At 43.6% G+C, this 21,604-nt stretch overlaps 1 protein-coding gene and 1 long non-coding RNA gene across 2 annotated transcripts in view; one reads left to right on the top strand and one right to left on the bottom strand.

Annotated features, from left to right (window-relative positions):
* Window positions 1–7,021, bottom strand: part of SH3GL2 (SH3 domain containing GRB2 like 2, endophilin A1) — a 215,344-nt gene extending 208,323 nt beyond the window's left edge. Inside the window, exon 1 of the mRNA XM_078061261.1 lies at window positions 6,795–7,021. Within this exon, the coding sequence (XP_077917387.1) occupies window positions 6,795–6,839 (45 nt within the window). The 5' untranslated portion in view covers window positions 6,840–7,021. The remainder of the gene's footprint in view (window positions 1–6,794) is intronic.
* On the top strand, window positions 5,691–10,533 carry LOC118540833 (uncharacterized). The gene is made up of 2 exons (XR_004919824.2): window positions 5,691–6,411; window positions 10,392–10,533. It is a non-coding gene; the product is annotated as an uncharacterized LOC118540833 (long non-coding RNA).
* The last annotated feature ends 11,071 nt before the right edge of the window (window positions 10,534–21,604 follow it).

The raw sequence follows: 21,604 nt of genomic DNA, 5'->3' as shown, positions 1-21,604 counted from the left end.
AAAGAAATCCCCTCTGCCTTCTCTTGTGTACCCCACCCTGATTCCAATAAAAGTACTTACCCACTGGTCTTCACACTCTCTCCTGGCTCCCCACCTGCTTGGCTGAGCCCACTCCCCTGGCCCTCCTCCTATGCGGCCCCCTCAGTATGCAGTGACTCTGTCTCCCTAAATCCTGTGAGTTTAATAAACTTCATTTTCCTGAGCCTCTCCTGTGTCCCCTCTTGGTGCCACATGCAGAACAAAACAAGGGTACAAAGGATCAAAAGAATAAAAGGAAAAAAAAGAAGAGTCACGGAAATCTTCTGATTTCTTATCCTCTAGAATCTTGCCCGCCTGGCCTTAACTTTTGAAGGAAAGCACCACTCCTTTCAACTCTGGAGTTGTTTTTTTTTTTGTTTTTTTGGTTTTTTTAAAGATTTTATTTATTTATTTGACAGAGACAGACACAGTGAGAGAGGGAACACAAGCAGTGGGAGTGAGAGAGGGAGAAGCAGGCTTCCTGAGGAGCATGGAGCCCGACGTGGGGCTCGATCCCAGGACCCTGGGATCATGACCTGAGCTGAAGGCAGACGCTTAACGACTGAGCCACCCAGGCGCCCCTGGAGTTGTTCTTAAACTCCACCTCCCCCAGTTCTCCTTATTCACTTCTCAATGAGTCCTGCCCTCCTCTCTCACTTCCTCAAGCTACCAACTCCAATGAAAGCCCTGGGGTTGTGTGATGCCCTGGGAATACGACAGCAGCACAAGGGGCTTGGCAGAATGGACTCTGCTTGCAAGCTTAAGTCCTGCCCTCATGCCCCAACATTAAGTCCCTCCCTCCCACATGATATTTCTCCTCAAAACAATAACCATTTTCCCCAACCAAGTCTTGATGTCATTTTCAAGTCAATGTCAATTTCTAATTAATTTGGGAGGTACATCACAATTTTTCAAGAAGGCTGAAACCAAAACTCATTTAAATTCAATTTAAAACATTAAAGAATGGGTGCCTGGGTGGCTCAGTCAGTTAAGTGGCCAGCTCTTGATTTCGGCTCAGGACATGATCTTGGGGTTCTGGGATGGAGCCCAAGGTCGGGCTCTGCGCTCAGTGAGGAGTCTGCTTGGGGATTCTCTCTCTCCCTCTGTCCCTCCCCCTGGCACGTGCACACGCACACACTTGAGCGCTTTCTCTCTCTCAAATAAATAAATCTTAAAAAAAAAAAAAAGCTAAAGAATCACTGTGGGAGAAAAGGCTTGCAAAATGTAACTGTGTCAACAACAAAAACTTAATCAAGAAGAATCTCATTCTCAAGGGAAATCACTTCATTTCAAACCCCACCACACATCCATTTGCCAAGTGTATCAGTGAGTTAGAGCTCACTGACTACCTTTTTTTTTTTTTTTAACATGGTTCAGGTTATCCTTATTATGCAAGCATGGTACTCTCACAGACATTATCTCATTCAATCCTGACACCTCTGGAAAGGTTTTTTATATTTGATTGTCCCTAAAATTAGTTCAGAGAAGACTGCATTTTGAACAGATATTCTAAAGCCCAGTAACAGAATGGATGCAGTGATTGTTACTGTAAGAACTGCCCCATTCTCTCCTGATGACATGATCAATTTGTTACAGAGCATTTTTACTTTGATGGGGGAAAGGGCGGGATAGGAATTAGGAATTCCTTTAAGAAGCTGGTGATAGGCTAAAAACCCTCTCCCTCAGAAAAATGCACATACAAAATGTGGCATATAATTTTAGAAAATACATAGGCCCTCCACAGTCTATTGTGGACACCAGGCTAAAAATCTGACAAAGATTGCAGGTATAGAAACCCTGTGTCAACCAATAAGTCATACTTGAAATTTTGAAAGTAGCAGAGATTTTACCGCTTAAAGCAGGCAGTTAAGGAACTGAGAACCTCAAAGTTATAACGAATTATAATTTAATTAAATATATATTAAAACTAATATTAAAACTAATATATATTTAATATATATTAAATATTTAATTAAATATCTTAACAAGTTTGAAGTCTCACCAAATCAATAAATGCATAAACAGATTTATGCAACATTCTCCAGAGCAAAGCACCTATATAAAATACAGCATTTTAGGGATGCCTGCATGGCTCAGTCGGTTGAGCTTAGGTCATGATCCCGGGGTGCAGGGATTGAGTTCTGCATTGGGCTCCTTGCTCAGCAGGGAGCCTGCTTCTCCCTCTGCCTGTCACTTCCCCTGCTTGTGTTCTCTCTCTTTCTGATAAATGAATAAAATCTTTAAAAGAGGAAAGTAATAAAAATAAAAAATAAAATACAGAGTTTTAAATATGATGAAAGCATGAAAAAATCAGATAAACAGGCATAAAATACCAATGTAATTAAAATTTTCTAGTTGATGAATCTGAGTGGGACCATAATCATGCACCAGACTATATCATAACACACAACCTAACCAAATATGAGTTCTATCATTTAAAAAACAGAAGGGGGCACCTGGATGGTTCAGTTGGTTAAGCATCCCACTCTTGGTTTCAGCTCAGGTCATGATCTCATGGGTTGTGGGATCGAGCCCCGAGTCAGGCTCCATGGTCAGCGGGGAGTCTGCTTGAAGATTCTCTCCCTCTGCCCTTCCCCACTATTCACACTCTCTCTAAAATAAATCAATCCTTAAAAAAAAACAAAAAATAGAAGATATATAGTCTACAATAGGTATATATCCTAACCAAACTCATTGAAAGAAAGAAAGCACATCTCATTCAATGCAACAAAGTTGTTATTTAGAGACTGAATTGTCCTTTTAATGTTAAATTAAAGACAATATTTAGAAAAACATTGTGGTGAATCCTTTCATGAAAATAATGGCTGTTGGGGCGCCTGGGTGGCTCAGTCGTTAAGCGTCTGCCTTCGGCTCAGGTCATGATCCCAGGGTCCTGGGATCGAGCCCCGCATCGGGCTCCCTGCTCCACAGGAGGCCTGCTTCTCCCTCTCCCATTCCCCATGCTTGTGTTCCCTCTCTCGCTGTGTCTCTCTCTGTCACATAAATAAATAAATCTTTAAAAAAAAAGAAAAGAATGTCTGTTAATGGGTTGTACTATGTTTCCTCTGCTTCCAAAAACTTTATATGTTGAAATCCTAAACCCCAATACCTCAGAATGTGATCTTATTTGGAAATAGGGTCATTGCAGATGTAATGACTTAAGCTGAGATCATACTGTTGTAGGGTGGGCCTCCAATCCAATATGACTGGTGTCCCTAGAGAAAGGGGAAATTTAGACACAGACAGGGAGAAAACCATGCTAACTGGAAGACAGAGATCAGGGTGAGGTGTAAACAAACCAAGAAAAGCCAAAGATTGCCAGCAAACTACTAGAAGCTAGGAAAGAAGCCTGACTCCTGCCTAGGGCCTTGAGAGGGAACATGGCCTTACTATCACCTTCATCAAGGCTCCAAAAGGGTGAGACAATAAATTTCTGTTGTTTAAGGCACTCAATTTGATACTTTGTTATGGCAGCTCTAGAGAACTAACACAAGGACCTACTAAATTTTACTCTGTAACAAACTTTCCCCTGTTACTATAAAGCAAGGTATGTCCACAATAAATGCTTGATAAAGTAAAAAAATAATAATAATTAAGTATAGATTTTATAAAAACAGCATGTTAATTGGAACCAGACAGCTATTTTTAACTGATATGCTTCCAATTTAAACCAAGTGAAAAAACTTGACATTATTCATGCTCAAATGAAATCTCAATATGAGTAAAATTCATAGAAGTAGAATAATACATGTTCATTTGCCCTATTTCACAGTAAAAAAAAGAGCACGCTATTTATTGTAATTGCATCATAAATTATATCTATAAGCAATAAAGTAATAAGGCATATTAAAGTAAAATGAAGATCAATGTTTGCTGTTAATATATTCTCAAGCTGAAAGGCTTTTCCACTCTAATTGTCCTTAGCAAAAGCATTTTTTTCACCTCCAAATATCAGAGATATTAAAAATAACTGTCAGCAACAAGGTAGAAATAATCAGTTCTAAACGAAGAGAACAGTCTTGACACATCTCATTAGAGATTTCAAATTAGTGGGCAAACACCAAAGGTATAGTGCTTTATTAATAAAAATATCATCCTGCACTAATGTAGGCAAAACACTCAATTTCATAGAAACAAATGTTTGCCTAAAGAGGGGCCTTCCACTTAAGAACATTGGCCATATAATCCAGCGTATCTGTTCTCAAAAGGAAATAATTCTAGGTGTAAAGCTTACTTTGTAGATAAGATCACGTTCATGGAGCTGGGAAAATGGCTTAAAAAATAGGACATGGCGGGCGCGCCTGGGTGGCTCAGTCGTTAAGCGTCTGCCTTCGGCTCAGGTCATGGTCCCAGGGTCCTGGGATCGAGCCCCACATCGGGCTCCCTGTTCTGCGGGAGGCCTGCTTCTCCCTCTCCCGCTCCCCCTGCTTGTGTTCCCTCTCTCGCTCTTTCTCTGTCAGATAAATAAATAAAATCTTTAAAAAAAAAAAAAAAATAGGACATGGCTATGTCCCCTAATATCTTCGTCACAGGCAAACATTAGCACTGGCTTTACACACCCTTCAAATACAAATACATGTGCGGGAAGGATAACCTTTGCCTGGGGCTTTCTAAGATTATGCTCCATTAAGTTATGGATAAGATATTGTGTGTTCTTTCACCTCTAAAATGAAAGGCTTTTCAGTAAAAAGAAAATGACTCAGTGATTCATCATCTGAATCAGGTGTGAGAAATACTAATCTTGTCACAAGCAGACCTCCTCCAACAATCTAAGAAGTCCTTTCATACCACAATTCTAGTTTCTAGATCCAATTCTAAACTTCAGTGTTACATACAACTTCAGGATTTGGCTGAAATGAAGCCATCTGATTGTTTTTTGTTAAAGCAGCAAAACTAAAAAGCCTAGCTTCCGTAATTTCCTCATGTGTCATCATTACTAATATAAGGGACAGTATTTTATACTACTAAAATTATCCTTAACGTTAATAGCATTTATTGAACAGTTTTTATGTGTGTTCTACAAACTCATTTATACTCACATCAATTCTAGGAAATGGATATTAACCCCATTTAGCAAGGACACGTTCAAAAGTTTAATAACTTGCTCAAGATCACTGACAGCTGAGGTGGGGTCAAGCCTTAGCCTTTGCCAAGGTTCCTAACTGCCTTTTAGGGCACCAAGATTTGCAAAGGAAGTCTTCAGAATCAAAGTAAAGAAGGGATGTGGTGTTGGTAAATTCAGTGCTCAGGTCTGCTTTAGAAAAGTGACAAGTACCTGAATTAAAAAGGTCAGTGACTTCAAAGAAGTCCTGCCTGAGAATTCATGGTAGCACATGTGTTGTACGGTAAACCTAAAGGAATTCGAACTGTCAAGTTATTAGAGGCCTTCCATATTACACCAACAATATTTTTACAAATATATTTACAAACATCAGAGAGGACTCAGAAAGCTCCAACTGGAAAAGCAAAACTAATTACATTAATGCGTATTTTTACTGAAATCATCTTAGTTTTCTGTATTTCCCAAACTAACAGATAAAACTGATTCTACAAAGGCAAGTCTATGGTGATAGAGATGCATGTGGATGCACACCAGATGTATTTCATGCTGCATCTGTCCCCCTAACTTATCCAAGATTCTGTAAAACACAACCCTCACCTTTTCTGGATGTGGTTTAAAATAGGGTTGTTATTGTGGTAGCCTGGGAAAAACCTCACTACTTCTGAGAAATTATGAGAAAACTCACTATTAATCAAGACTAATCTATGAAAAAATATTTAAGGCTAAATAATAAGAAATAATTAAAGAAATCAACAAAGTCCTTAACTAAAGATCCCTTAAGCTAGAACTGTTTCAGAAGGTTTAAAAAAAAAAAAATAGTAACCATCCTCATTACATAAGAAATGGGTCACAGTATAAGTATGCACTTATCTTTCCCTATGGAAAATTCTTCAACAGAGCCCAAGGAAATTTCAAGTATTAGAATCTGAATTAAGTAACTTGTAATCACAGCTTATTAACCCCACAGAGAAATATGGGCACATTCGAGATATAAAAGGCTCACTAAAAATAATACTTAGAAATAAATAACGATTTGATTATGTTAAGGCTATAAAACTCATGGGAAATGCTTAAAGACACACAAACTGCTGGTCAAGCCTTGGCCTCAAAGGAGTCTCACCACGGAGTTCTCCAAGGAAAAGTTAACGCATGAGCTTCCCAGAAGGAAGCCCCATCGTCCCACTGCTCTGGAGCCATGGAAGGAGAGATTCAGAAACCACAGTGGAAGAGCGCAGACCGCGGGCATCACCGCAGTCACCCCCAGCGCGGGCCACCGCTCGTGCCAGCACATCCCAGGACAGCTGGGGGCACCAACACCGCAAGGTCACCGGGTAAGAGACGACTTTACATAATCTTCCGCCGCGCCGCTGGAGCACCTGCACGCCGGGGCGACCGTGCAGCCGCGGTCCCCTCCCAGCCGCTCCCGCGCGGGGCGGGGCGGGAGCGGCGCGTGGGGCGACGAGGCGGGACGCCAGGGACTCGCGGGCGTCCGCAACGCCTCACCCAGCCGGAGGTGGGGGACGGAGGGCGGGCTCCCAGCCCCCGGATGCCCCGGGCCGCTGCCGCGGCGGGCGGGGCGGGCGATGCGGAGCGCGGCGAGGGCGAGCTGGGCACAGGCCGGGGTCCCCGCGCTCCCCGCTGGCTGCAGGCGCCGAGCGCGCCCCTCGCGGCTCCGTCCGGGACCGCCCCGCGGCGCACCTGTCACGCGCCTTACCTGAGTGGCTTTGTGGAATTGCTTCTTGAGCCCGGCCACCGACATGGTGCGGGAGGACGCGCGGGCGGCTGCGGCTGCGGGTGCGGGTGCCCGAAAGAGGCGGCGGCGGAGCGGGACAGGAGGGCCGAGCGGGGCGGCGCGCTCGCCGGGCGGCCGCTCGTCGTGCCGCCGCCGGGGCTGTGGGCGCGGGGGCGCGGAGAGGCGCGGGACGCGGGCTCGTGCGGAGAGACACCCTGACGTCAGGGGCGGGTGATGCGGCCTCTTAAAGGGGACGCGGGAAGCCCCGCCCGGGGCGCGGGGCTGGCGGGGCAGGTGCTGCGGCAAGCGCTACCTGGGCGCCTACCGCGGAGCTCTGGCTGCATGGCAGCCGCGTGGGCGGGCCGCCTGGTTAGAGCGCCAAGGGCGGTCCCTCTGCCCGGGAGTGTGGTTTGTGCCCCCGCGCACTGCGGGCCGGTCGCTGCAGCCTGGCAGGCCGGGCACCGGCACGACTCAGGTGACTTGCTGGGCTTCCAGGTAGCCGCAGCGGCACTGCCTGAAGCTGGCCCGTCCGCCCTTTGAGCCTGGCCTTTCTTCAGCCTGGGAAGGAGGCGTTCTGTCTGGGGTAATGAATAAGTCATTGCTCCTTCTCTGCCTTGCGCCCACTTAGTTGGTCACAAAAAACATTTCAGCCCTGGTTCCTGGTTTCAACATCTCTTAAGCCTCCAAAACGTTAGGGAAAGCTAACAACTTATTTTATTTTATTTTATTTGGTCTGATGACAATTTAAAAAGAAGGGAAAAATTTTTAAACCTTAAAGCTGGCCAGGTAAATAGAATTGAATGTGGGATTTTACTACAGTAATAGCATTTTAATCCTGATTACACATGCGGAAAAGCCCGGAATACGAACTCGCCATTCACTTATAATAGTGGTTTTAGGATTTTCAATCTAAGCATTACGCATGAAAAAGCATAATACTAAATCGTGCAAGTACTACATATGTAACAAAATATACGCGGCTGGGCTAAAGCCAAATACTGATGCAATTAGATTAATTTGTAGGAGAGCAGCGCTGCATGGCTTCTGTGTTCTTGGTGCCCAGCCACTTCTCCTGGGTTTTCTTGGACTGAGAAGCCCATAAAAAAGAACTTGAACGCTGTCCCTACATGGGGACCGAAGTTGTAAGGAGAAGGCAGAGTGACAAGCCAGGGTAAGTGGGTGAATAAGAGAACCCATGGCAGAATAGGAGTGCTGGGAATACCTTTCTTTTTTTTTTTTTTTTTTTTTTTAAGATTTTTATTTATTTATTTGACAGAGAGAGAGACACAGCGAGAGAGGGAACACAAGCAGGGGGAGTGGGAGAGGGAGAAGCAGGCTTCCCACCGAGCAGGGAGCGCGATGTGGGGGGCTCGATCCCAGGACCCTGAGATCATGACCTGAGCCGAAGGCAGACGCTTAACGGCTGAGCCACCCAGGCGCCCCTGGGAATACCTTTCATTACCCCCACAACCCCTGCTCCTCGCTACCCTAGACTCCATGGCCCATGTGTGTTTTATTTTTTGTCATTAAATGTCCATGAAGTACGTTGCCTGTTTCATTCCTACAAAAAGCCTAACTGGAGTTTGGGTAAATGTATCTTCTTCTTGGCAGGTCTCACAGAAGCAGTGAGCAGACTCACCCCCAGGCCTGATGATCCAAGGGAATGGTGGCTCCACACGGGGACCATACATACCCTGGCCTCTAAACCTGCATATTTCTTACCAGCTAGAGAGGGTGAAGAGTAGGCTCTGGGGATCCCTAGGAGATTCGAACAGAATGCCAGACAGACATCAGACAGGGAAAGACAAAAGTCCTGCCAAGAAATAGGTGGGACTATTGATCCATCAGAGTTCAGGACAACCTTGAAGGTGACTCTACTGAGGCCCCATGAGGTAGCACATTTACTCACATCTATAAGGCCCACCATGGGGATTCCCAGATTCTTGACTTTAGGAAATTCTACAATAGTTTGTACTTTCTGCATTTGGGGGTGGGGTTCTAGATAAGAGAAATTTGGGGGTTAATGTTACAATGACTGCTTTTGTACTCTGTTTAGTGAAGGCTGCACGCACATGCGCACGCGCACACACACGCACGCACGCGCTCACGAAAAGAATGCATAAAATGCTAATAATGGTTGTGCTGGTGGAGCAGTTCTCAAACTTTAGCTGGGATCGGAATCCCCTGGAGGACTTGTTAAAGCATAAATTCCCACAGTCCTAGTTTCCCATTCACTAGTTCTGGGTGGGGCCCAAGAACGTGCATTTCTAACAAGTTCCCCTCCGCTCTGGTGACCACACTGAAAACCAGGGGGCTAGAATAGAGATACTAGGAATGAACTTTTGTCTCTCTTCTCCCAAGTTTTAAAATGATTTCTCATTACTTGTATAATAGAAAAAAGTATTTTTACAGCTCATTTTTCCTGCCTGCTCCCTGATCTGAACAATGGAACGTTTTCGTAGAAGAATGGGCCTTGGTGAAGCTGCTAAGAGAGAGAGCAACCACTCTCCAAAGCAAAGGGGCCTGGGGTTTATGAGCTCGGGTCTTTAACTGTGACAGGTGTGAAATGAGGACCTGAAGAATCTCCTCAGGACTCCGGATACTTACCTGAAACACAAATTAAATGAAACAAGTCTCTCTCTTTCCCTGGTTCGCTTATCCTGCTATATATCAAAGGAACTACCTTGGCAGAAAGGACTTTAAATCCTTTTGAAACTGTGGCTAATTCTGCCAGGCATCCCCTGGATCTTGTGTAAATCCACGATTTCTATTGAAGCCACAGTGTATACCTATAAAGACTTTTGAGATGTTACTTTCGAGAGAAATTTGAACTCCTCCTACTAGCAGGCAACAGGGTAGGAGGCATTGGGGGAGGGTAAGGTGAGATGCCAAGATATGTATGGACTGTACTTTGAACCCCAGGAGCTTCCAGGCACGTGATTCAGAAGACCCTTCCAGACATTTGCTGTAACTTGAATGCAGAGGGACGAATGTGCCAGACATTGGAAAATGTCCAACATGAGTGCCCTCTTTGGTTGCAAAGAAGCTGTGACACAGGCTTCCTGGAGAAATGCAGAAGCACAACGCAGGGAAAGGGGAATCAAAGGTCAACGAGGAAGAACTTTGTTTCATAAAAGGTTGTTATAATTCAGCATGCCGCCCTCTCCTCCCCTGAGATCAAATTAACGTAAAATGGTAAATAAACCTAGATGGCTCGGGAAAGGTCCAATTAAATGAAACCCCCACAGCACCTCACTAATTGGACAGGAAATTCATGGTCAGCAATAATTCCATCACATCACTTATGCACTACTTCTCCTTGCATTATGCCAAAGCTTTTGGCAAATACCAGACCTCTAGTTTGCACAGAGCTGCTGCATCCCTGGCGCCTTTCAGCGGGCCCCTCGTTCCAAGGTGGCAAAGGATAAGCCAAAGCTCTCATCTTTTTCCCCTCAGCCCCTGACATGTCTCGTCCCACCCACACAAGGGCAAACTGCTCCTGATTTTATGTGTAAGCTCACCGAGTGCAAGAAACATAGCAAAACAAAGGCGTTAAATCCTGCCCGTTTTATTTTACAGATGAGAAAACAGAAGCCATTAATGAGAAGAAGTGACTTCCTCGTCCATCATTCACTTTTTCAACTCTAGCCTCCAGCCTCAAGTCAGGGCAGAGCCTCCAGTCAGTGTTAATAAATACCGATGGGGATGAAAAATGGAACAATGTATCACTGTCGTTGATGATGTATCCTTGCCACATTGGGTCTGATGTTCAAGAGCCCGGTATTAAAACATGGATTGTGCAGGACCCAGACAGCTGTCCTGGGGTGAATAGCATTTTAACATAAGATTTGGGGCCTTTGGATGCTGCCAGTAGCATTGGGCCCCCACTCAGTCTGGATGGGACTAACAAGCCCTTTCCTGCAGCTGGGAAATCAAGGGAGGACACCTTCCATGGCCTGGCTTCCCCGTTTGTCACCTACACCCACCCTACAACAAATGGACAGAGAGAAGCACACTTTTTTTTGTCCCTTGAAGGTGGAATGCATAGGTCTTTCCCCCTCTGCACCCCCCACCCCATTTCCTTAGTCCTCTTCAAAGCACAGGGGCCTCTTCCTGCAAAAACTTCATTTGACTAAACCCTGTTAACCCAACCTCAGGAAAAGGAGGAGGGGATTTAAGCAGGTGGGTGGTTCACCTTAGGCTCTTACACCTGCGCCCCTTTTGTTACTTACATCCCAGCTGGAAATGCTTCCAACTTCCCTAGAAAAATCCTGCCAGCCCCAGTGCCCAGCTCCAGTGCCACTCCTCTGAAGTGTTTCCCCAACCTTCGGACCCCATGGCCTCTCTTCCTTTGTGGAATCCTGAATGATTGTATGCCTCTGCGTGAACTTGGTCTAACATGAATTGAAATATAAGATTCTTAAGTCGTTGAACGCAGGGTCTTATCTTTGTTTTTACAACTCTAGCAGATAGTATAGCCACCCACTAGATATGGGCCAATCGAAATTTTGAAAGCCTGATGAAATTTTAAAAACTAGATCCAGCAGAGGGCCAGAAAGCCTGGCACTGGCTGAACTTCTCTCCATCTGCGCACCCTGTCCAGTGGTTATCACTGCTACTCCCCGGCTGTTTCCCAGCCTGCATCTCCAGGTTCCTGTCAATCCTGAGAGTCCCTGATGGCCTTCCCATAAACGTCCCTTTGTTCCTTCAGCCACTGCTGCTTCCTGTGACTTGCAGTCAACAAACCCTAAGTGATCTATCCCCTCTACCCCCACCCAAGCCCTATAATAATATTCTAATCCCAGTTCCATTTCTTGTTCAGATCTAGCAACTCAAATACAGCAATTAAGCAACTCAAATACAGCAATTAAGCAACTGCGGTTCCTGCTAAGCTCTGCATTGGCCTTCCTTCTCCTACGAAAGTGGGCAGATTGAGTAGCAAGTGTCAGTTCTCCCTGTAAGACATTGACATTCTGATTTACAAATCAAACCTTCGGTTTACTTGACAGGATGTGTCAGGCAGCCAGGGCCTGAACCTCCCAGGGCCCTTGGGAATTGGCAGCTAAATGCTGGTAAATAAATGCCAAGCAACTAGACTCTAAGACAGCAGTGCCCACTCCTGAATGAGAACGACCTTAATTAAGTGTAAATTGTGAGGGCATCCTTACCATTGGCTTATTTTTTTCTCTTCCTGGATGGATATTATCATTAGAGATTCCGAAGGCATGCTGTTAACCCTGAACATTGGATCTGGGTACTCAGCCTATTAAAGACTTGTGTCAAAGAGGCTAGGTTCTATTTTATTTTATTTTATTTTATTTTTAAAGATTTCATTTATTTATTTGACAGAGAGAGCGAGAGAGCACAAGCAAGGAGAGCAGCAGAAGGAGAGGGAGAAGCAGGCTCCCCGCTGAGCAGGGATGCGGGACTAGATCCCAGGATCCTGGGATCACGACCCAAGCCGAAGGCAGACCCTTAACCAACTGGGCCACCCAGGCGCCCCATGTCTAGGTTCTATTTTAGTAGCTGGTTAGCCACGCAGAGAAAAGCTGCCCCTTAGTCACAGTATGCCTCCTACTCTGTCATCTCAAGAATGCATTCTCTGGATGACAGAGAAGTCCAGGTGAAAAAGGAAAGATAATTTTGTTCAGCAAACACCTGTCAACAGTATGAAGAACGCAGAGTACAGTCTTCCAAAATTCTGTCAGCATCAGCTTCATGTACGAAAAAAAGTAATGTATTCTACTTTATATTTTTAATATATTTTATATTGGTTATTATTTATTATATCATAATATATATTTTTAATAAGACAAAAATATACTTTAAAAGGGGTAAAAGAATAGATAACTTACATTTTTAAATAAATCATTTACCCTTGGAGCCTTTTTTTTTTTTTTTTGGCCTTTTAAAAACTTATTGGTGGTTTTATTAAATGTGCACAACTTATATTATCTCTGGCCTGCACATATAACTTGACTTCAGTAACAGGTCAGATATAAAGCACTATTTTAAAATAGCATTTCAAACATTTAAGTTAACAGTAAAACACCACTGTCTCAAGAATACCGATTTTCTCTCAAGATCCAGTCACAGGAAGTTTGCCAAATAGGGAATTCCTTAGAACAAAGATCTTGAAATGCTTTTCTTTTCCTGTAAATAGAGTTGAGTTGAATGAGGGGGAACCTTTTGACGGCAACTTTTAAGATGCCCTTAACTCTGAAGGTGAACTACAGAGGGGAGGACATCCCATCACAGTCTGCAAGCATAAGACCGTGGAACACACGTAATAGTAAGGAAACTCTGCTCTGTCAAGGCAGAGCTACCTGCAGAGAGGACATGGGAGGAACGAAGACAGATGTCCCCATTGCATTTCCCCTGTCCCCCCCACACACCCACCATGAGAAGTCGTGAGATGAGGAGAGAATCTGTCATTAGGTCAGAGGACAGCAAAATTAGCTTTTTTTTTAAGCCAGGGAGATCCAGACATGTTCAAGAAAAAGGGAAGGAGCCACTTAAATGGCAAGTGAGTCATCCCGGAGATTTAAAGACTCACTGAGCCCCGTAAATGAAGGATGCAGGAGGGAGGGGAAGAAAGGCCAAATGGAGAGGTCACCTGGTAAAATAGGAGGAATGTCTCCTCCCCTGGACAGAGTAGTGGTGGGAAGGTGTGGAGGGATAAAGCAGGGGGGAGAGCAGTTGGTGGAAGCAAGGGAGATGCCTCATGGCCCATATCCTCAGACCGTGAGCACACAGCATTGAGGGCCTCACCCTCTCTGGCTACTTCGCCACTTGTCCAGCCTGGAGGCCCCCAGCACCCCTTGCAGTCCCCTGATACCCTCATTCTCTGCGCTCAAAGTCAGTCCCCTGTATGTTCCTGCCTCTGACTAGCTCTTTGCATGCACTGTTCTCTGGCCCAGAAATACTTGTCTTTAGCTTTATACCCGCCTAACTCCCTGCACATCATTCAGATATCAATTCAAAAGGCTTCCCTGGCCTCCCAGCAGGCCCAAATCTCACCATGACTGCCCTTTAGAACTAAGTACCATGCTCCTCGGATGCACTTAACGTGGCAGTGATTTTGAACATATTTATGTGATCTTTGTGTCTGTCTCCTCCCTTCCCACATTACTCTGCAAACCCCATCAGGGCGTGCCCGGTGGGGATTTGTGCACCACTGCGTGCCCCGCGTGCTCCTGAGGGCCCAGCATACAGGAGGTGCTCCACAGGACCTTTCATGAGTGAATGAAGGAACAAATGAATGAAGGAAGAGTGGGTAGAGAAGTTTTGGGAAATTTAGTAAGACTTAAAAGACATTTAAGGTGGGGGCGCCTGGGTGGCTCAGATGGTTAAGCGTCTGCCTTCAGCTCAGGTCATCATCTCAGGGTCCTGGGATCGAGCCCCACATCGGGCTCCCTGCTTGGCGGGGAGCCTGCTTCTCCCTCTCACTCTACTGTTCTCCCTGCTTGTGCTCTCTTGCTCTCTCTGTCAAGTAAAAAAAAAAAAAAAAAAGACATTTAAGGTGTTTCTGAGGAACAGTGATCGCCTAGTTTTGTACGCCCAGCTGAACGTGATACGGGACCGCACAAATCAGCAAGAACGCTGCTTAGTAGCCAGCCCATGAAGACTGGTGAATGTATGAGTAAGTACACAATAATAAGGAAAATGTGTGTGAAAGAATTTCAATCTAAAATGGAACCAGAGGATATAAAATGGAAAATCTCACCTATGTGCCTTTAGGGAAAGAAAATTCAAGGACTGAGAGACTGATTTCCCATAAATGTCTGATTAACGGAAAACTGATCATGTTGGAATGTTCTGAAATGGTAGGGAATTGGTCGGGGGGTTGCCTCGTAATAACCTTGGGAAGTTTTGTTTATGGTTTCCAGAGGCATGAACAAGAAATCACCCAGGTCGGGCTGGTCTCACAAAATTGGCTGAATTGAACTTTCTTTGTATGACTGGACTGGTTTTGTCTGGTCAGAGAATTTTTCAAAGCCAGTCTGCATTTGTTTTTTATTTTAACAGACTAACTGAACTCACCCCTCTTTACATTCTCTGCCCATAAATACAGCCTATCCCAAACCCTCAGTGGACTTGCCTGTAGTTGGCTACAGTCTATGTGTTGGGAATTGAAATTCCTCTGCTATTCCCGAATAATTCATCTTCTTGAGAATTTTGAGCTTGCCTCAGTTTACCTCTTTTTTTAGGTTGACATGTGTTAGGAACCCAAGGAAGGGAGGAGTCCTGGTGAAAAGGCTTCATGGGGGTGAGGCTGGGGTGAGACAAGGATCCTGAAATTAACTTTCAATCAGTCTCAAATCTCATCACTCAGGGAGTCTCAGGATCCAACAACAGGTATACATTCAAGCCCGAGCCCAGGCATACAAGAAAAGAACTTTCAAATTCAGAATGAAGTTGAGAAAAGAACCTGAAACCAGTAAGACATTGCAAGAGTCTCAGGTGTTCCCGCATGAGGGAAGGGCATTTATGATAGCACAACCTATGGTTTATCTGCACATGACACAAAGCCCCCACCCTTTCAAGGCTTCTTCTGAGGCTGCCCTTATTACTTCCCCCCCCCCCCAGATCTTCCCCAAGTGTCCAATCCCATAGAGCTCAAACTGTAGCCTCCAGACTAGCAACAGAAGCGGCATCTGAAAATTTGTTGGGTTAGCAAATTATTGACGCCCTCCCTCTGACCCGCTGGTTGAACAACTCTGGGATGGGGCCCTGCGATCTGATTTAACCAGCCCTCCGGGTCCTTGCGATGCTCCAGGCTGAGTGCTGGTCTCCCACCAGCTGCAGTGGGAGTGCTGAGAGGGGTGGGAGTCTCGGGAATTCCCCTCAGGCCAGGAGGCGCACATAGCCACCCAGAAGTTTCCCCCTTTAGGAGCCCATTGCATCCTCACAATGGGCAGGTTATTTTTACTTCTATTCTACAAGAAAAACAATTGAGGCAAAATTATTAAGCAGTCTGGGTAGAGATTTGAGGCCTTTATCAGTTTGCTAGGGCTGCTGTAACAAATTATCCCAAAGTGGGTGGCTTGAAACAACAGAAATCCCCTCTCTCCCAGTTCTAGAGGCTAGACAGCCCGACTCAAGGAGTCAGCAGGGTTCATTCCTTCTGAGGGCTGTGAGGGAGAATCTGTTCTGTGCCCTCCATTGGCTTCTGATGACAGCCAGCAATCCTTGGTTTCTGGATGCTTCACTCCAGTCTCCAACTCTGTCTTCCCACAGTGTTTTCCAGACTGTGTGAGTCTGTGTTTAAATTTTGCTCTGATAAGGACACCAGTCATTATGAGTTAAGCTCCCACTCTATCCCAGTATGGTCTCATCTTAATTGAGCTCATTGCATCTGCAACGAACCTATTTCTAAGTAAAGTCACATTCTGAGGTACTGGGGATTAGGATTTCCACAGTTTGGGGGGGGCCCGACTCAGGAATCATGTCGAGAACACTCCTCAGTCCTCAGCATCCTTCCCTTCCCCTACACCAGGAATACAGGGTACTTGGCAGATTTGCTCATCTGATGCCACTGGCCTAGAAACTCACAAAGAGGGCTCCCTTACTCCCCTCACAGTGCGTGTCCCCAAAGCAGCAATGTTTATAAACATCAACAAGGTATTTTCTGGGACCCTTCTTTCCCATTCCATATCTGGTCCACTTAAACACAATCGTTTCCTCCTTTCTCTTAGATCAATATCTACCTATTTAAAGACATAGTTTAAAGAGAAGGACATAATATCCATCATCCATCCCACATTACTCTGTGCTCCCTCTGGCTGTAGCGTGTAAAACAACCAAGCCAGGTAGCAGGGGAGACTCATCAGACCTAGAAGAAGGGAATCTAAATTCAGAAGACTATAAATTCAGAACCACGCTGGAGTTTTGAATAAGCCTTTTTGGACTCACAGATCTTCCCCATGCCCCCAACACACACACACACACACACAAACTGAAGATGTTTGTAATCTACTTACGGGCAACTCAGACCTTTAGGCATTAAACAAACAGGAAGGGAGGTGGAGTTTGTGATTCAGTATCTACGAGCTCACCTCTCACACCGGCCTTACGGAAGCTCTGTTAGCCAGAGGTGCACCTTGTACTTCAGCGATGTCTGTTTAAGAAGGTGGGGGAATGGAATGGGGTGATGGGTATCAAGGAGGGCACGTGTTGTGATGAGCACTGGATGTTACATGCAACTAATGAATCGTTGAACACTACATCAAAAACTAATGATGTATTATATGTTGGCTAATTGAACATAATTAAAAAAAGAAGAAGAATTGTGCTAGCCAAGGGGCGCCTGGGTGGCTCAGTCTGTTGAGCATCCGACTCTTGGTTTAGGCTCAGGTCATGGTTTCAGGGTCCTGGGATCGCGCCGCATGTTGGGCTCCCTGCTCAGCTCGGAATCTGCTTGTCTCCCTCTCCCTCCACCTCTCCCCCCTCGCATTCTCTCCTCTCTCTCAAATAAATCTAAAAAAATAATAATAATTGTGCTAGCCAAAAAATGATGGAGCATTCAGACCTACATTTTATCTTGAAATTCTTTTAAGTACAAGTAAACCTTGAGAGATCAACACTGGACAATATTTTAAAAGCTCCAGATATTTCCGTGACTTCAATTAAAGTGCCAAAGAAGCTAAATGAAAGGATCACCCCAAAATAAATACCACTTCTAATTTCCTCCATTTCACTGAACATAAACAATCATCAAATTTTCAGTTAGATTCAGGGAGAGGTATTCATATGTCTCCTGTAATCAAATCGTTCTCTCTCATTTAGCTTCCATTTGTCTAATATTTTGTATTATGTAAACAACCAAAGATGAACTTTTAAAACTTTCTAAACCTCTTTTAATACTTTGAAAATGATCATTCTGGTTGGTCATTGCAAGAACGCTAACAGATTAATTTCTCTCACCATATTTTATAGTGACAAGTTACTTAAAAACTCCTTATCTAGCATAAACTGTTATTCAAGATGAATGTTAGCTATTTTAAGAAAAATTTCCAAAACAAACCCAAGACCCAACAGGAAAATGTACAAAGAATATGAGCTTACTGAAGTTATATAAATAATTCTTATGTGTATGAAAAAAAACCCAGTTTCACAAGAAATGGTATTAAAATAATTCCAATTTCACTGTATTGGCCAAGATTTTAAATATAATATTTACTTTGATGAAGACATTATTCTTTTGTCTTTCCCAGAATCCAGTTTGACACTACATTATCAACTTAAAAACTGTACCTTTAACTTTGTATCCAAAAAGCATCTTACTTAAATAGAAATTCAGGCAATTGGCCATTGGGGAAATGCAAATCAATACTATAATAAGATAACACTTCACACCTACTAGTCTGGCCATTATCAAAAAGATAAAGGCAACTCTTTGGAGACAAGAGAGTGGATTAGTGGTTACCTTGGGCTGGAGGTGGGAGGCCGCTAGAGGGATTGGGGCTGATGGCTAAAGAGAAGGGTTTCATTTGGGGGTAACAAAAAAGCTCTAAAACAGACCATGGTGAAGGATGCACGACTGGTTCCAAATCCTGGATTTGCCATTTTGTGGCTAGGAGTAGCTCTCCCACTCACAGTGTTCTCTGAAATGGTCCTCGATAGCTTCCTCAAAACCCCATTCCTTCTCCAACTCTCAACTCCAAATAAAACTCTCAACACCCAGCCTGCTGTGTCCTTTCACATGGTTCTTTTCCATCTGCCCCTATTCTTTTGTCTTTCCCAGAATCCAATTTGTGGATTCCCCCTGCCTGATGCTACAGCATAGAGACCTAGGACCTGAGCTAGCACAGACAGAACTCCCCTTAAAGAGGATGGGAAAAAGCCAACAAGGAAAATCCCCTCTGGCTAGCAAGCTCCAGGAGGGCTATAAGCCCTCACATGTTTGTAATTTGGAAGTCCAGTTTCCAAAAGAGAGTCAGGAGGTTCGTATCATTCTTTTTGCCTGGATATCCATCCTGCCCTCCTCTTGTCTCTCTTCCCCTTCCAGCTTCTGTCCATTGAAATCAGCCTGCATTCAGGCGATACGCAAATGCCTTCCCTTATCAGCTCAGTGGGGGATGAGTCCAAGTTCTCAGACCCAGCAAAGTCTGGTTTGAGCCAGTTAACTCACTCTCAGCGTTCTTAGTGTAGTCAAGGGAAGGCAGGGCAAGGTATGAGTCAAGGTCAAAACACACATTCTAAAGTAGAAGCTAGTAAGAATCAATCAACATAAAATATTAATAGTTACCATTTGAGCATCTTTCTGTGTATGACATTTTATAGACATTACCTCATTTAATCGTCATACACCTGCATGCTGTAGGGATTCTTATCCCCATTTTATGGATGAGGACATGGCAATTTGGACAGATCAAGTAATTTTGCCCAGGGTTGCAATTTGGAAAGAAGTGGAAGAATTCAAACCTACATCAACAATGTGTGTCCAGCTCTGTGTGTCTCTTAAGGGCTCTTCTTCCACCAGCTTTGCTTCTGCCCCAGGACACAGGCTTGACTTCAGAACAATGTCCAGGACACAACGCCGCAACCTGGAAAAGGAAATCTTTTCAGGGGCTAAACCAATAAAGTACAAGAATGAAGCTTTCTCGTGCTTTGCGTGATGAAGATTAGAATTTGAGGAAGGTCAAGTTGGGGAGGCTCATATGTCCTTCAGGGGATTTTCACTTGACCTTCCTTAAAGATAGGCTTTTGTGAAGAACAGACAGTTGCTGATGTGGACTAAGCCATCCTCTTCGTATTGATTCCATTCCTCCCCACCCAAGTTTGTCTACACCAAAGCGTGGACCACTTTCAGATGTCTTCTTTTTCCAACCCACATTCCTTGGCCCCGGTTATAGAGGATTCTCCAGTTGTAATTTATTTTTCTTTTCTGAACATTTGGGCTGCTTTCGGTTTGGAGCTGTTATGCATAATGCCACCGAGAACATTCTTGTCTGTGGCACTCTTAGCATTCATATGCAAACATACCTGTTGAGTATTCACCCAGGAAGAGAATTGCTCAGTCACAGTAGAATTGCTCATACACATAGGGTATGCTCAGTTTTATCAAACAATGCCAAATCGTTTTTTGCCAAATGGTTGTTCCAATTTATGTGTTCACCAGCAGCATTTGACAGCTTCCTTTGCTCCATATCCTCACTGGACCTAGTATTGTCAGTCCTTTTAACTAGCTGTTTTGGTCGATACTCAGTGGTATCTCATGATTTTAATTTACATTCCCTGTATTATTAATGAAGTTGTGAGCATCTTTTTATATTTTTATTGGCCACTGAAATATTCTCTTTCATGAAATGCCGTTTAAATCTATTGCCCATAATGGATTGTCTTTTTTTTTTTATTGATTTGTAGACAATCTCAATATATTCTAGAATCAATCCCTTTGTTATATATGTCACAGGTAATTTTTCTCTATTCCATTAGTCTATTTGTCTTTGTTCAGAAATGAGACTGGCCTGAAACTGTCCTTTTTCATAGTGTCCTTGTCAGGTTTGGGTATCAGGGTTATGCTAATATCATAAATCATGTTCAGTATGTTCCCTTTTGTCCTAATCTCTGAAAGAATTTATATAATATTAGTGGCATTTCTTTCTTAAATGATTGGTAGAATGCACTACTAGGGTCACAAGACCAAAGTTTACCTTGTGGGAGGTTTTAAATGATAGAGTTGATATTTCCAATATTTACAGAACTATTTCTTTTATATCAGATTTATTGTTTTCCGTGGAATTTGTAAATTTCACCTACTTTTTTTAAAGATTTTATTTATTAATTTTTTTAGCGTGAGAGAGAGAGAGAACGCAAGCGGGGGGCAGGGAGAGGGACAAGCACACTCCGCACCCAGTATGGAGCCCAAAATGGGGCTCGATCTCACGACCCTGAGATCACGACCTGAGCCGAAGAGTCAGATGCTTAACTAATTGAAACACCCAGTGCCCCAATTTTATCTACATTTTTAAATATACTGACATCATGTTGGTCCTTATATTCCATATATTTAATGTCGATAAGTTCTATAATGATGTTGCTTTCTTCATTCCTGACATTGGTCTTGTTCATCTTTTCTCTCTCCCCTTTTTTTTTCCTCTTGATCTGTCTGAGCAGGAGTTTTTCAGAGTTTCTCCAAAGAAACAATTTTTGGTTTATTGATTTGCTCTATTACATTAATTTTTGATCTTATTCTTTCCTTCCTTCTACTTTAAGGTGGTAATTCCTTTCTAATTTCGTGTCATAAATGGTTAGCTCACTGATATCCAGCTATCCTCATTTACAGAGTTACAAATTTCCCTTTAAGCGTGGTTTTAACTGTATCCCACAGATTTCAATATGTAATAATTTAATTATTCCGTCCAAACTATTTTCTAATTCCTATTATAATTTCCACCTTGTTCCATGGGTGATTTAGAAGTATATTGCACCATTTTATAAATATCTCTTTATAATTGACTTCTACCTTAATTCCATGGTGGACACAAAACATACTCTGTTTCATCAGAATCTTTTGAAATTGTTGAGATTTGTGTCAGGTTTCAGAATATAGTCAATTTTTGTAAATGTGCTGTGTGTTTTTGAAGATCATGTATATTCTGCTGTTGCAGAGTCCAATACTCCATGTATGTCTACTGGCTGTTTGCTAACTAGGTTGTTAAATCTTCTAATTGATTTTTGTCTATCTTACCAACAACTGAAAATGTTGTGTTAAAATTTCCTACTATGAATATGAATATTTCTTCTTGAACTTCCTCTTTATTTAAGGCTATATTATTAGTGGTATA

This window comes from Halichoerus grypus, chromosome 14, assembly GCF_964656455.1.
Source record: "Halichoerus grypus chromosome 14, mHalGry1.hap1.1, whole genome shotgun sequence".
NCBI lineage: Eukaryota > Metazoa > Chordata > Mammalia > Carnivora > Phocidae > Halichoerus > Halichoerus grypus.
This window is presented reverse-complemented; position numbering and strand designations above follow the sequence as displayed.